General features: G+C 38.5%; 1 protein-coding gene across 3 annotated transcripts in view; it reads left to right on the top strand.

The window, feature by feature from the left end:
• The window catches only part of MAGI2 (membrane associated guanylate kinase, WW and PDZ domain containing 2), a 1,365,890-nt gene that overhangs the window by 1,034,724 nt on the left and 314,345 nt on the right, over window positions 1-16,821 (top strand). For all 3 annotated transcript variants that reach the window (XM_047694173.1, XM_047694175.1, XM_047694174.1), the window contains exon 7: window positions 1,462-1,519. In XM_047694173.1, the coding sequence (XP_047550129.1) occupies window positions 1,462-1,519 (58 nt within the window). The remainder of the gene's footprint in view (window positions 1-1,461; window positions 1,520-16,821) is intronic.

Below are 16,821 nucleotides of genomic sequence, written 5' to 3'. Positions count from 1 at the left end.
TAAAGTTCATTTAAATATATCATTTAAAGCATGCCAATATATCTGACTTAGATTCCAAGTTCTCTCTCTATATATAATTAATATCTATCAGGAAGAATGTAATGTTCATCATATTTATAGGAGTTAATAATTATAAAGGCTCAGTGTGTCCGTTATCATATGGTTTCACTTATTTGTGGAACATAAGGAATAACATGGAGGCCATTAGGAGAAGGAAGGGAAAAAATAAAGGGGGAGAAAACAGAGTGGGAGATGAACCATGAGAGACTATGGATTCTGGGAAACAAACTGAGGTTTTTAGAAAGGAGAGGTGTGGGGGGATGGGTGAACCTGGTGATGGTTATTAAGGAGGGCACGGGTTGCATGGAGCACTGGGTGTTATACACAAACAACGAATCATGGAACGCTGCCTCAAAAACTAATGGTGTACTGTATGGTGACTAACAAAACACAATAAAAAATGGATTAAAAAATATTTTTTTAAAGATTTTATTTATTTGCCAGAGAGCGAGAGAGAGAGAGAGAGAGAGAGAGTAATCAAGTACACACAAGCAGGCAAAGGCAGCGAGAGAAGCCGGTTCCCTGCCGAGCAAGGAGCCCGATGTGGGACTTGATCCCAGGAACCTGGGATCATGACCTGAGCCAAAGGCAGCACCTTAACCCACTGAGCCACCCAGGCGTCCCAATGGATTTAAAAACTTTTTAAAAATTATAAAGGCACAGTGTATTTGGAAAACAGTATCATACAACAAAGCCTTGTTTTCAAATAGCATGTTTTTGCCTATAGAAGCCTCTACAGTATTGTTGATATTTTAAAAGGGTATGTATGAAAATTAGCCATGAAGAATGGGAAATATGAACCATATTGCCAAGGCAAGTGGGTTTAAGATTTTAGACTTTATGAAAAAAAATATGCCCAGAGAGTATACTGGCAGCATTCAAATTCTGACCCATGTGGAGAGAACAGCAAGCTAACCATCTTGAATCGTGGGATGTCAATTGAGAATTTATAATGCCTTTGTTTCAGTCATCAGAAACAGTTTGCAATCCTCGGAAATGTATTTTGACAATATGATCTTTATCCTGAAATACTCCTTTTAACAATACAAATAAATAAGAAAACTGTATGCACTTTCAGGAAAGCAATTTGCCTTCTGGACTGCCTTGAGTGGTGATAACACGAGGACGTGCCATCCTCCCGCTTGGCATGCGATAAACAGCTAGACCCAGCAGTCTATCTGCAGAGGAGAGAGCTCTGTGTTTTAAATGCCAATTTTCAAGTCAGTGCTTCTTGTAGTTTGTACAAATATGCGTCAGAAATTTGGTGCTGACTCTGAATGCTTTATTCTACTTTGGTGGACTACTTCTGCAATCCATGAACAATTAAATCGGATTACTTTTTATTAGAAATTGTGATATCTGTTGCATCTTTACTGAAAGAAATAATTCTTTATTTTTCAGAGCTTCCGTATGGCTGGGAAAAAATCGATGATCCCATATATGGCACTTATTATGTTGAGTAAGTCTCTAAGTTTCCTACTAATTTGTTACTAATATGTGGTGAAACTGTGTTAGTATTTTAGTTATTGAGCATGCATGGCCAGCTGTGCCCCTACCTCCCTTTCATCTTACTTGGAAGTGTCCGCAAAGACTCCAGGAGCACCAGCTAGCTGTTTCTTCCTTCTCCAGCTGTGGCTAATTTGTCATTCTTTTCCTTTGACTCATGAATCTAAAACACCAATTGGAAAAGTGTTTCACACTGTCCTCTAAATGAGTGATAATTAAAGATATCAAAGTAAGCACCCTTCATTTTGCAATCAAAATGTTGGGAACTGACTAGTTGTGCCAAAGAGATGTTCTATTAAACTAGATTTCAAAACCAGTTAAATGAAGCAGCCATACTTTCCAGTGGAAGGATGAAATAAAATTTAGATTTTTTTCCCCCTTTTAAGTCCCCATTTCAAATCAGTAGTTTTCTTTCTGTAGATTAGACTTTTTTGTTACCTAATGGAGGTTGCATTGCTTTAACGTATCTTAGCATATGAGTTCTCTCTCCAATCCATTATTTTATTTCAAATAAAGCCCCTATTAGGGATTAAATTATATAGACGTTAAGGAAAATCAAATAGTATTCATAATTTCCAAAAGTTAAATATGCAGCTTACTTTTCTAGAACCCCCTCTTCTGATAGAGAATATAGAGAATTTTTTTAAATTCCTCATTGTAATGTTGTTAATGTTATTTGGGTGAATAGCAAAGCCTACACATTGCCTATGAGAAGTGTACTACCCAAGAAATGCAGAAACTGAAAAACTAAAGGTGTTCACATTATTTATCAAGATCTATCTCTGTTTTCTCTAACCACATTCTGTTTAACAGTAATAATCTAGACGGTGAAGGGTAGGAGATGAATGGCATTATTGCGAAATTGTTTTGCTAACAGTGTTCAGTCACTGAGCTTTTCCTAAGTGTCAAGCCCTTCTTTGTGCTAGGGAAGTACTGGTGAGTAAGGCTTGTGGGCTTCCTGTCCTTGAGCATCTTTCTCATGAGCTTGGATACTCTGAACACCATCTTTATTTGGAAAAGCCCCAATTTTGGTAGCACAGTCAGTCATTTCCAGTCCAGGAAAATTCACCTCATTTACCTCATGCAATTTTTTTTTTAAAGATTTTATTTATTTATTTGACAGACAGAGATCACAAGTAGGCAGAGTGGCAGGCAGAGAGAGAGGAAGAAGCAGGCTCCCCGCCAAGCAGAGAGCCTGATGCGGGACTCGGTCCCAGGACCCTGAGATCATGACCTGAGCCAAAGGCAGAGGCTTAATCCACTGAGCCACCCAGGCACCTTGCAATTTTCTTCTATAGTATCTAATACTCCAATGTCAGGCAGATGCTCAGTAGATGCAAAAAGTAAAATAAATGCCTGGAGGTGTCACTAATTGCAAAAATAAAGGGACGTCACTTGCATATAGATATGAGGAAGGCACCTTGGTCCCCCTACATTGCTAATCAATAAAAACACACACATTTTAATAATAATATAGCTGCAGCTTCTGGATAGATGTACCAACATTGCCAGTTTCCAGGAAATGCTGCCTAGTTTTACGTCACTAAGTCAGGCTGCACTATGCCTAGGCTATTACACCTGAAATCCAAGGTAGTTCTATGTAAGGAAAGAGAACTGAGGGACGTGACAAACCAGATCTCATGTTTAATACACTTCTTTGCAGAATTCACTGAATAAGATTTTTTTTTCTTTAGTCCAGATGTTAGCAAATTCCAGTAAGCCCCAGATAGCAAATATTCTGGGAGGCCTATGACCTCTGTCACAGCTATTCAGCTCTGCCCCTGAAGCTTGAAAGCAACCATTAGACAACACTTAAATGAAGGGGCATTAGCTACCATCTAATAAAAGTTTATTTACGAAAACAGGTAACTGGCCAAATTTGTCTTACTGACCCCCACCCTATTCTAATTCTTCAGATTCTTCTTCCATGTGCTCATATGCTTCCAAGCTGGCTTCAGTGTGGAAAATAACATTTAACTCAAACCTTTCTTCTCTGCCTTAATTATCTGTCATAGAGGTGAGACACCTAACCCATCAGAAAGCAGTGCTTCCTACCTTGTCTTTCATTAAAGAGCTGCTGCTGGTGGACACTAGCTGTGACCCTAAAAGATAACTGTCCTCATTATTCTTATCCTTCAAATGATTGTCTTTTTTATTTGTTTTTGCTTAGATTATATTTGTCTACATTTCTCCCCTTCATTTTTCATGCATTCACTGTCATAGTCAGAAATTGTTCCTAAGTTAGCCAGTCATGTCTTACATCATTGAACCAGTCTAACACATTCAATAATTTTAGATTTCAAGTGATTGTGATACCACAGACACGGGACTTAGTGAGTCAGATTTAACTTTCTTCCGATTATATCCTGTTCTACTATTTGTCATAATCCCCCCCCTTACATGATTCTGTAACATATACTAATGCCAATAATTAGATGTGTGGCTGTCTCAAACTGACTAGAAAATTGAGATAGATAATTCAAGCCTAAAGATAATTTTAAGTAGAATTATATTCCCATATTGCTCAGAAATGTCCTTTGGAAAAAATTCATCAAAATAATTAAAATACCTCAATTTATTCTATATAATGTAAGCATTGCTTGAAATCAGGGATATCTTCCATCACAACAAAGACAACTTTTCTATTTTACCTGAAAATGTCTATTTATGTGGTTTGCTTTAACTGTTCAAAAAAACCGAGCTGCATCTCCATTACACTATTATTTTCACAAGGTATGCATGGTTCTAAATAGTAGTCTTGGTGGAAACTGTACGGATACATATATGAGCACAGTGGTTGTCACTTTCAGCACACAGAGTATGTTTGTTAGGAAAAGGTCACCAATTTCTTAGAGCTAATTATACAGAAGAACAATAACTGTCTAGTTTAAGGCAAGTTTCTCTATCAAGTGTTCATTTTAGACATCATAAGTATAAGATATAATATGCCTGGATGAGGGCACTGTTTATAATTATAGTTATAGCATTGATGTCAGTATCTTGGAATCATAGAAATTTGTCATATGAATATTCAGTTAATGTAACAAAGCAAGGTGGTCTTCAGTATAAATCTGTATTCAAGAAAATGTTGATTCAGTAATTCTAGTCATAATGACAGACAATGGGTTTTCTGTAGAGCTATCATTTTTAGTGTTTAGTCACACACTCACAGAATTAGAGGTGCAGTTACAAAATATGACAAACATTCCACCTTTCCACCTAATGGCAAAAAGAAGCCCATGCTAGGACACTAGAAGTCTAACTTAGCCGTCAGCTGCTCTCTTCTAATAGACTAACCACTGGGAGCAGAAGTCGCACTGTGGTCCCTCTGTCGTCAGCAGGTCATAACAGGTTGAAATGAGCCCGTGCCTCTGGCATAGTTGCACATGCCCTCTTTCTTTCTTTCTTCCTTTCTTCCTTTCTTTCTAAAGATTTTATTTATTTATTTATTTGACAGAGATCACAAGTAGGTAGAGCAGCAGGCGGGGTGGGGGGGGTGTGCTGCAGGGGAAGCAGGCTCCCCGCTGAGCAGAGAGCCCGATGTGGGACTCAATCCCAGAACCCTGAGATCATCACCTGAGCCAAAGGCAGAGGCTTAACTCACTGAGCCACCCAGGCGCCCCAAACACATGCCCTCTTTCTCCTTGTCAGCCCTAGACAAGGAGATAGGAATTCCAGCAATCAACAGTAGGAAAGTATTATACAACTAGAAACTGAAATACCTGGATTGAATCGTTTTGACCACTATTACTGACTCTTCCTTTCTATGCCATCAATCTGTCCTGTGCAAATTCAGTTTTAAGTTGATACGTTTAATGTATTCAAAAATCAGAAAAATCATTACCGCCATCATCATTACTGTCTCATCAAAATAGTTAACATTTATTGAGTACTTAGTATGTGCCATGAACTGGGTGAAGTGCTCAGCTGTCTTTAGCACATTTGGAATCCTCACTATAGTGGTAATGACGTAGATTGTCTTAAGTGTGCAGACGGGGAAATGCTGGCTGAAGAAGTTAAGTAGCTTACCCAGTTTCACCCGGTATTGAGAGGAATGGCTGTTACTTAGACCTAGGCACTCTGACTCAGGAGCTTAGACTCCAAAGTCTTGCTCCAAATCATCATCCAGTAAATGGAGCACTCAAAATCTATAATATTGTAAACAACCTCTGAGACTCATCACTAAGAAAAATGAGGGGTCCCTGGAGAATGTCTCCTCTCTGGCCCACCTCTAGTAGTTTTGCAGTCACGGAAAGATGTCCGACAGGGGGAGGTCATACAGCACACAGCTGGGGAGACAGTCTTCTGACCCAAGCATTCTGAGTCTTTTGTTCCATTCCCAGTGACTCGGGGATGGTTCTAGACAACATGGCCACTGGTAGTAAGACGTGTGGGGCCTGAAGGAAAAGGAGTTCATACTGGGTGGACCTCAACATAGGGTTGTTGGCACTGCTTGGAGCAGTTGGGGCAGCACACAGTTCTGCATTTTAGAAAACAATGGGCCCCACTCAACATCTTTCCTTATTTCATCTGCAGACAGGGCAGATGGACCAAGTTTCTCTTCTGTGGAGCAGCAGAAAGAAGTTAGCCCAATTTTTCCTGACAGACACCAAATCCATGAGAGTATAACACTTAGCAATGTATTAAGAAGTCCTAAAGTTGCTAACTAGAAATGTAACTGTCACTGTTCATAAAGAAAAGAAAAGAAAAAAAAACTTTCAATGAAAAAAGTACAAAATGTAGAGTTGAACAGCTGTGACTTTGTACAAATGTGGTTTTTTTCCTCCTCTTTTGTGAAATTATGTCTGCTGGGTACAGTTTGGTTTTCAATGGCAGTTACACAATTTGCTTAACTAGCTAGTCCAGAAGACACAATTTCCTAGAACAGCTTTCATGCAAAGCTGCGTCCTCTGGCACAGACAGAGAAGCAAACCATATAACTGCAGTTAAAATGATAGTAGGGACTGACAGATGTGATTTTCATGTAGAGGTTTTACAAGTTTTTCATGTGATGTCACACATCTGCTACTATAAAATGTTACTTGTGTACAATTCCAGAAAGTCTGAAAGATACCGCATAATATCTTCAATGTAACATTAAATGTAAAAGGAAAATCACATTCATTTCATGGTTAATGATGAGTATTCGTCATGATGTTGCAAGTTGGAAAGTAGCTAGAGAGGATTTCAGCTCAGAATCATATCCTAAGGATGTTTCTTTCCTTCATGGCTTTGAGTAGTTTCCTAAATCTTCCAGAAAAACTTCCTAACTTCAGAAATTTTTTACAAGTCAGCATAAATGTAAAACATTTCCAATTAGGAATAAACAGAAAAGAATACCCTTTTAAAACCCTGTTTGTTCTTAGAGAATTGTTTTTCCAGTAGGGAAAGTTAATTTTTTTAAACTTTCAGCTTTTCCCCTCGATCTGCAGACACTGGCAAAACTTTTCTTGATGCTTTTTAGACAGCTGTTTAACAAAGAAATCATTTCTTTGTTAACTTATGACATATGTTATGAGTTAACTATGAATTAACTATGCGTTAACTATGAGTTAACTATGTTAACTCTATGACATAACTTAGAAAGTTATGTCATAGAAGATACCAAACTGGAGTGCCATTGTTGATGAAGGTGCTTAGTGGTATTCTATACTAAGCCAAATCTTAAAAATAGCATGTGGTCACATCAGTTATGGTCATTTAGAAGCCAAAAGTATGGGCTGCAGAGGATCACAGGATGTCAACCCTGCAACTTCCCAGCTGTGAGATCTGTAGTAGACGGGTAATGGAAAGGGAGGAGAAAGAGAGAGAAGGGAGAGAAGGGAGGAGAGCAAGACCTTTTGTTTTTGCACTTACCACATGCCAAGTAGTATTCTAAGTGCCTTCCATATACTAGCTCATTTAATACTCAAACATAGACCCGAAAAACCCTGTGACGTTTGTATTGTTATCCCTGTTTCACAAGGAAACTGAGGTACAGATAGTTTTGCAAGTACTAAATAATAGAGCCAGAATTTGAACCTGGGCAGTCTCATTCCATAGCTGGTGTTTAGCAATAAACAGGTATGTAGTACATCCTCAATAAATGTTAGTTATTTTTATCTTCTGTATCCCAATAACATGCATAAGGACTCAACTTGTGGCATTACTTCTGTAGCTCATTCGTGATTACAATATGCCCCTCAAAGTGAACAACTCTAAGGGAAATTATTTGATTTATAAGAAATATGTAATTTAATCTCATGGTGAGAGCATGCCATGTGGAATAAAGAATGCTTTTCCTTTAGAATTAGTGATAATTCCATAAGCCTCTGGAAATGATAAAGCAAGGACTGCAGAGTAAGAGGTCTCTGTGGCTTTCTAAAGGGTTGAGGTTTCAGAATAATCTGCAAGGACGTTATTTTTGTCATAATTATCTATAGTACATGTCACCTTACGTAACTGGGGATTTATGAAAGTAATAGTAGAGACAGTAATGTTTAAGGCACTATTTTAACTTTTAATATGCTTTCACATCTGTTATCCCAGCTGACAATCACAGCACTTACAAAAGAAGGAACCAGTCCTCTGAGGACTTCATTGAGTTCTCCAAGGCCATATGGCTAGTAAGGTTGAAGCCTGATGAAGCCTAATGCCTCATAGAACTAAGAGAGAGAGTTCAGTAGAGTAGCTATGTTTTTACATTAATATAAAGTGTCTATACTTTATGAAATGTTTTCTCATATTTATTAAACAAGCATATATCAGTTCACAGTTTAAAAAAAAAAGGAACAAATATATCGAAGTAAATATGGGATACTTGATCTCTTCTGAACTATAGGCAGCTCTTTTGTGCTAAGGCGGCAGCCTTCCATTTTTACCTTCTTTGCTCTGAGCCAGGCCAGTTTCATGCTCTGTAGCATCACTCCTTTCAGCCTGGAAGAAAAAAAGCAATCTAGCCTCATAAGTGAGGGACGCACCCTAGCCCCAGGCCTATGCTCTTTACATTATATTAGTATTTCTGATACTTTGTTTTTTTTATTTTTATTTTTTTAAATGTTTGTTTTTTTATTTATTTGACAGACAGAGATCACAAGGAGGCAGAGAGGCAGGCAGAGAGAGAGAGAGAGGAGGAAGCAGGCTCCCTGCTGAGCAGAGAGCCCAATGTGGGGCTTGATCCCAGGACCCTGGGATCATGACCTGAGCCGAAAGCAGAGGCTTTAACTCACAGAGCCACCCAGGTGCCCCATATTTCTGATACTTTGTAACTGGTGATTCCTACTTCCCTCCTCTGCCCCTTACTGATATTATATAAAATTTCAGTTGTTATTAAATTACTTTACACTATGGTTCAACCACAGATCTGTACAAAGGCTTATGGCTTTCTTTTACTCTTCATGCCAGAGCCTCTCAAATATTTTTAAACTGTGATCCATTCAATCAAAATGAAGTCCCAGGTCCCATCCTCTTACCACAACCACCCAGTCAAGATCTGAATGCATAGCCCTCATCCACTCCTTACCTGAGGTTAGAGGTAATTTTTCATGCTGTGAGGGCCTCCACCACTGCTGGTTCATTCTCATCTGATTAAAATGTGCTCTGTATTCTAGTTACCTTCTCTTCCCCTGAATGTCTTTGCAAATGAAGGAAAGAAAACTTGACTCTGTAATTAGAAACACTCTTATTAGCAACTGTTTGATCTCATAAACCACCTTATTTAACAAATCTTTGGGTTCCATATGAAGAATGTTTTGAGCGCTCAGAAGTTTAAATTAGTTTAATTGCAGGTGGAGTTTTACAAATAACAATGAATTATTCACCCTTGGCATCAGAGTTACATATAAATGTTTAAAAAAATTGATAATTTTTACAATTCTAATGGATTATTTTGTCTTGAAGTCAGTAATAAAAGACAGGGGAATTTTCACTCCAGCATCAGATTTTCTTTCAGAATGTATTTGTGAATATATTCATAAACACTTTGGGAGGAGTTGTTTGTGTTTAGGCATTTTTTTTTTTTTTGAATCTAGCAAATTAAATTGGGCTCTTGGTGAGGTGCTTCTGCAGAGGTTAAGCACAGGCATGTAGCGCAGTAGCACAAAGCAGAGGAACTTAGTGGAGAGGCAGCAGGGGAACGTAGTGGAGAGGCAGCAATGTGGGGGCACAGTCCCTGAGTTCTCATCATCCCTGGGAGAGAGGACAGGAATGGTCAGAACTGGAAACACCATACTGCGTGCTCCCAAGGAAAGACCACACTTCCTCCTTCTCCCCCATTTTTGTAGTGCTGTGAGAACTTGAACCTATCCTTATGCAGTCAGGGAAGACAGCCTATATTTGAGGGACTGCTGCCCAAAGGGGTCACAGACAAACTTTTGAGCCAGGTGTGAACCGTGTGGTGAGTTTTATTCCTGCACTGAGAAGACGCAGAGCCTGTGGGGAGAGCTGTCCCTCCTGCTGGAGGAGGGGGCCCCAGTCCAATGTAGCTCATAGAGAGACAACCCAGAGAAAGCTACCGCCATCTTTCACGGCACAATCCTGCTTGCCTCTTGCCAAGGCAATGTTATATAACACACAAAGAGATCATTGTTATTATTCTAGAATGTGTACGACAGTTAGCTTATATAGCTTAGTTATTCTCTCTCTGGCTTAAACATGCTAGGCTTCTTGTGGGTGAATTGTGGATTGTTGTCTCATGCTACCATGCTGGATCATCACATACTTTGGAGTCATATCTTAGACTGAGACTAAGTTCTAAAGTTAGCACATAAAGTGAAAATTGCATAGAGTCAGAATTATCTTAAAAATCCCTCAGGATCACGGCATGTTGAAAACTAGCGTAGTGAAACAACACAACCACTTTTCCCCCCTTTGGTATTAGAAAAGAATTCTTTCTGGAATTAAAGTATTTGGCTGGCATGCAGGTCTTTTAGATCTTTAATAGATACATAACTGGAATCACATTCATCTCAGAGAGATATGAATACTGGCAGAGAGATGAGGGAGCTTAGTCCAACTGAGGAAGTGGCTGATTGATGTCACTCTTTGGGCAGCCTATTACTGAATAAAAGGCAGGCTGGTCACCCTAAGTGGGTAAAATGTAATGCCTTCCACCCCCACATGAGAACTTTAATCTCATCTTTTTCAATATGCAGATAATGTTTTTCAAAATTCATGTTGTGTCACAGACGATGATGTTAGTAATAGTTGTCCTTTTTGTATACATGATTCTGAATTCACAGGAGAGTACAAAATTACACTTAACCTCCCTGGCTTTTTTCTGTCAAATGAGTGGTTTGGATTAGGTGATTGCTAAGGTCTCTTCTAGTTCAAGGAATATCCACTGCACCTGTGTTAACAAGGCTAACTTTGGCCATTTTCCTGTATGAGCCTCATTATTTTCTCATTATAACTGCTGATCAGAGCATACTTAAAATTTGAAAGCATTTTCTTTCAATTTCCATTTGTTATTTGGCTAGACAATAACATATATATTAACCATTTTTAAAAAATTATTTTAATGGTTTTAACAACGCTATCACATGAGTGTTATGAAAAGAAGGCTTCCTAAAAGGGTGGATGGTTATAATAGAATCTCCTTACAAAGCTATGAAAAAAATATAAATGTTTTTGATATCTACAGACGTGAAATGATATTACAATTGTTGTTAAAAGGGCACAAAGATAAAGATAAGCTTATAAACAAAAAGTCAGCATAAGAACTATATTTTTCACATTTTCAAGGCTGAATGCATCCAAAGGGAATATTGTTGCCCCCTTTTTTATGATATGAAGTTACATTGTTACACATTATTTATTACTAGTACTTAATAGGCGACTTCATATTTAACCTGGTGAAATTGTATTACAATAGACTCAACTAATTGTATAATAAAAACAGATGGATTACAGAAAGTTTTATCGAATTTCACGTTTAAACTCAATCTGGCTAAGTAAGATGAACTTTAAAATTGTCGAGGAAAAATATTATTCTTTGGCTTAGAAGGTTAACTGGATCTACTAGAGGCAAAAGAAAGTCAATTTGCTGCGATAAACCAATACAGTTGGTTTCGCACTAAATTAGTCTTGAAGAAACTCACATTAGGTGTGTAGTTTCTGACAGCTTATTAAGTACCATGTGTTAAGTTTGCCATAACGTTAAAACGTTAGTTCAAATTTCCATTAAGCACAACACTCATGTACGGAGGCTGACAGTCTCCTCATCCTGTTCTTACTTCACTTTCTTCCGTTTTAATTGGGTGCAAAAAAAAAAATGTGAGTATAGTTTCAGATAGATAAAATGATAGGAATAATTGTCCTTTTCCCTCTGATATTACTTAGTAATTTATTTTGTGGCATTGACCTAATGTGTAAATACTTAGTAACTATTAGCCCAGAAAAATGATATTAATAGCTACCATCTAGTAAGCACTTGGTAGGGAGTTGCTGTCTTACGTAACTCATTTAATCATCATCATCGCCATGACATTTTACTTTCTATGCTGTTATTTCTGTTTTGTGGGCAAGCTGTCAAGCTAGTAGGTGGCAGAATAGAGTTATAACCCAGGACAGGAATTTATAGATTTTATGTTTCCCATATTTAGGCTATACTTAACTCTTGTACTCTGAATATAACAATGATACTAAAATCAACTTTAGTTCACATCATGTTTCATCTTTAGACATTTTCATATGTTTTATCTGTGTGCTCTTCAAAACAGTCCTATGAGGTGAATAGGATATTTCTAGATGGGCAGTTGTAGTTTGGATATATTAGGGGAATTTCACAAAGGTAGTGAGTGAGTGGCCGATCTAATCTTCAAATGTAGCTTAAACCCCAGAGAGTGATTTGGTCCCCCAAATAGGAGAGAATGACGACTCAGACTCATCGTCAGTGGCTTTCATGTTAGTGAAACCCGAGAGGTCCACGTGAGATTGAGCATAGCAGAGAGGGCACGTGGCTCCCCTTTCCCCCTTATTCCTCACGAGTCCACAGCTTACAGGTGCCTATTAGGAGCGGGTCAGGGGGAGAGAGTTCACCAGCGCTCCACAGCCTACTGTGTTAGCATGTAAGGAATTTCCTGCTGAGTAAGTATCTCATTTTCATTTCTTATTGTATCACTGGACCTCAGCAGGACCTAACATACCCTTTTCAGAATCTGAGTCAAGACATGCATATTTGTGTTATTGACGACCTCATTCTTACTCACATACAACTTTAACCTATTCATAAATACTAGTGCAGAATCATCTTATTATCAACATCATAATTGCCAGAGTCATAGCCCATGTTCAACTTCTAGAATTTTAAGGGCACCATTCAAGAAAATTGAGTTAGGATTGACCCTAAAGGAATCGAAAAGGTAATCCTTGAAGGAGACTCGTCTGGCTTAAAAACTACATTATACAAAGCCAGGGATCCTGGCTTCTTGCCCGTGTTCTCATTACCATTACATTTTTCACAGTAAGCAAAACATACATGCATACACATACACATAGAAACCCATATTTCTAGGTACATAGTCTTTGGCTTCTATTAAAAAAAAATATATGTACTAATCAAAATAATGGGCTGTATTGTCAAAATGTTTGCCTTCAGAAAATCAGCAGGTAATTTACAATCCTGTGAAATTACCAGTTTCACAGTGAATCCTGGGAAAAAGAAATTCAGAATCATCTGGGCAAAGTATATTAATGATTACCAAACACAGCCCATGCCTATGTATACATAAGTTATGTCACTTGAAAAGCAAGAGTATATTTGTGTCAGAGCCACATAAATCAGTGTTGTTAGATTTGGCACTGCCCAGAGCTGGGTGTGAATCATACATCTGCCCCTTACTGTGAGATCTGCAGAAAATTGCTGACCCTTTTTGAGGAGTAGGTGAATGAAAAGTATGGAACCTGTTTCGCTGAGGGTTTGGCTTATAGCATTTGCTCAACAAATTTAGTTCCCACCCCCCTCTACCATTTACCACTCTCCTTTTATTTTCTCCTTTCTTTACAAGGTGGACATTTATTCTCCAAACGATTGGTTTTTTCCACCAAATTGTGACATCTATTAAATAATTTAAATCCGAGCAAGAACAAAGTAACTTTAAAAGTGTGCAAAATGGAATGTTCTTCTGAAATATTCAACATCACACCTTTCATCTTCCTTATTTAGAGATTCAGAATGAAAAATACAGACTTGGCCCAATGTGCGGGGCCTAAATTTCCCAAACTTCATGTGTGTTATGAAAAGGAACAAACACATTATGTGAAAATACATACCCCATTAAGGCAACATGAAACTGTCACCTAATCTTTATGAAGTTTTGCTCTTCTGATAACGGCATAACTTTAGAGATCGTGTGCTAATTACAGAAAACTCTGCAACAATACTTGTTCCCTAAAAAGCAATCTATTGAAAACAACCGTGAAGCAGGGGCACCTGGGTAGCTCAGTCAGTTAAGCATCTGCCTTTGTCTTAGGTCATGATCCCATGGTCCTGGGATCAAGCCACAGATTGGGCTCCTTGCTCAGTGAGGAGACTGCTTCTCCCTTCCCCACTCCCCCTGCTTGTGTTCCCTCTCTCGCTGTCTCTCTCTCTGTGTCAAATAAATAAATAAAATCTTAAAAAAAAACATTAAAGAGACTTATTTCCACCTTTCTTTGCTCTTGGTTCTGCTGAACCTTTATCCTCTATTCCGACTACAGTTTTTTCCCCATGCCTTTCTTTCCAGGGTCCTTCAGTTCTCAGAATGAAAGCCTCCTGCCCACACTCAGGCCATTTGCTGTGATAAACCAATACAGTTGGTTTATCACAATAAAAGTGTTTTCTGAATATCAAAATAAAAGTTTTTTTTTTAAATTTTGTCAGGTTTTCTAATTCTTCCTGCATAACTTTCTAGCATGTAAAAGGAATTGCTGTGTATTTTATTTCTCCCTGGTCTGGAAAGTAATAAAGAACCAATAGTTGAGCATAATACTTTTTTATATTTTTTCTTACTATGGTAATTGGAGCTAGAAACTTTGGGAGTTTTGATATTATATGGAATTGGAGTTTCTTCATGTCCTGTTGACTGTGAGAATTGGCCAATGTCCTGCCCCAGTCTTATCCATCCCTCTTTACTAGCACTCTACCTGGCTTCCTCGTTCCTGGATAATTGCAGACATCAATGATGTTACCTGCATGATTGCTCACTATTCTGAGTGTCTGTGTTGATTCTCTGACACTCCTTCGAGTCAGGCCCCAAAGTACTCCTGTATCCGTGGTTGTACGTGTCTACCATTGTCTGAGTGACATATGGAGTTCAGCAGGCTTAGCCTATAGTGTGATTCACATTTTAACATCTCATAAATAATTTATTAATCAGTCGGAACCCAGTTCAACAAAGAGCATATTACAGGTCAGATTATGCTCACACCTCCCAGCACACAGCAACATCTAATTTCCTGGATCATGTGATTCTTCACAGTCCTGGAGCATCTCTTACTTACCCTCAGAGCCCCAGACAGCAACAATACATAGTGCACTGGAGTGGCTGGTAAGTGATGCAAAAATGATTGAGGATTTCAGGGAGCACCATAACTTTGCTATTTGGTTGATAGGGTAACACTCATACTATGGCCCCCCAAGTTCAGGAATAAGGCATCTCCTCCATGACAGAGACTTTGAGAGCTACAGCTGTCCCCTAGACAAGAGTCCTAATGGAAGTGGGGAGACTTTCTGACCAAACCACACCCCGCACCATGACTTACAGCTAATTTTCTAGGCTTATAGCTTTCATCCCCTCGTCCTGACTCCTCCTCCTGTGCCAGCCGTGGGCAGTCATGTGCCTGTGTATTCACTCGCCTCCTACTCTAGCTAAGCAGGACTGAATACTCCTGAACACCTTTGTATGCACTAGTCTCTTCCTGAAGTGCCCCTCTCCATCTAGCAAAATGCATCCTAGAATCTGCTTCAGTGTCGCTTTTTTGGTGAGGCTGTCCCTGAACCATCAGACAAAGCTAAAGCTGCCTTTTCTTCTTGTCACAATTTACCCAATACTGTCGCAGTTTTAAAACTGAAAGTCTCATCACATCATGTGATGAGCACTGGGTGCAATTAATGAATAACTGAACTATATGTTGGCTACTTGAATTTAAGTTAAAAAAAAAAAAGTTAAAAAAACTTGAAAGTCTTATGCCCTAGGAAATCCCTTAGTCCTACAAAACTGGGGTGGTTGATCCCCTGACCTGTTTGTCTCCCCAGTGGAGTAAAGCACCCCATCGCTGAGGGGGTTGTGTCATATTCACATTTGTGTCCTCACTGACAGAACACTGATAAATTAGTGACCTTCTATATGAGATCTGAAGGACAAAGCCATTCAGTCCATGTTAGCAGATACCAGTGGAAGAGGATGCATTAGCCTTGTCTCTTAATACAAAAAGATCCTGCAATAGTGTAGTCTTTTAGTTTTCCTCTAGATAAGCTCTGTCTTACCTCTATGTTTATTACTCAGTACTTAGGCTCAATTGAGAAACCAAAATTTAGAAATACCTTTGATGATAATAATATTGCTCCCAGCAATAACATTTAAGAAAGACATTTTATGGGAATGAGAAGGGATGAATAGAAAACATTTTTAAATTTTTTTTTATTAGTTTCAGAGGTAGAATTTAGTGATTCATCAGTAGAAAACATTTTTAAATGCATACCCAGTGGCTCTGAAATTTTTGAAAATGAGGCTATGTGTCTTGCAGGTCTCGGGAACTTCATGACATGCTTGGCAGTGCACATTTTATTTCCGCCAGCAGTAAAATATCAAGTTGTCCGTGGAATTTGTAAATAGTACTGGCTAAATGATAAATAGCCCTTATATGTAAAATACATATTACAGACCAGTGTCTTAAGTATGTAACTTTACAACTACTACTAGAGAAGGGGAGAGAGAGTTCACTTATCTGAAAATGTAGGTTCAGTCTCATGAGGACAGACTCCTTAGCTGTGAGAGTCGCAGTGCTAACATACGGCTACTCTCCTCAGTTGGCTATGATTCCACCACCCACCTCAATGGTATATCCCCAGGTCAGACACCCTTTTGTCCAGAAAGAGCAGGAGCAAGTAATATGTGAATGTCTCAGTCTTATCCACATTCACAAAGCAAACTCACATTACCCTCAGGTACAGGAGGGGATAATGAATGGACATTAATACAAAGAAAATTATCACTTAAGTGTTAGAATTGGGAAGAAATCTTTCAACAGGTAAGATTCAATTATTCGGTTAAAAAAAGAATGCTTCAAGTAAAATAG

Source organism: Lutra lutra, chromosome 11 (genome assembly GCF_902655055.1).
Source record: "Lutra lutra chromosome 11, mLutLut1.2, whole genome shotgun sequence".
NCBI classification, from domain to species: domain Eukaryota; kingdom Metazoa; phylum Chordata; class Mammalia; order Carnivora; family Mustelidae; genus Lutra; species Lutra lutra.
Note: the sequence above shows the minus strand (reverse complement) of the source record. Positions and strands in the feature narration are given on the sequence as shown.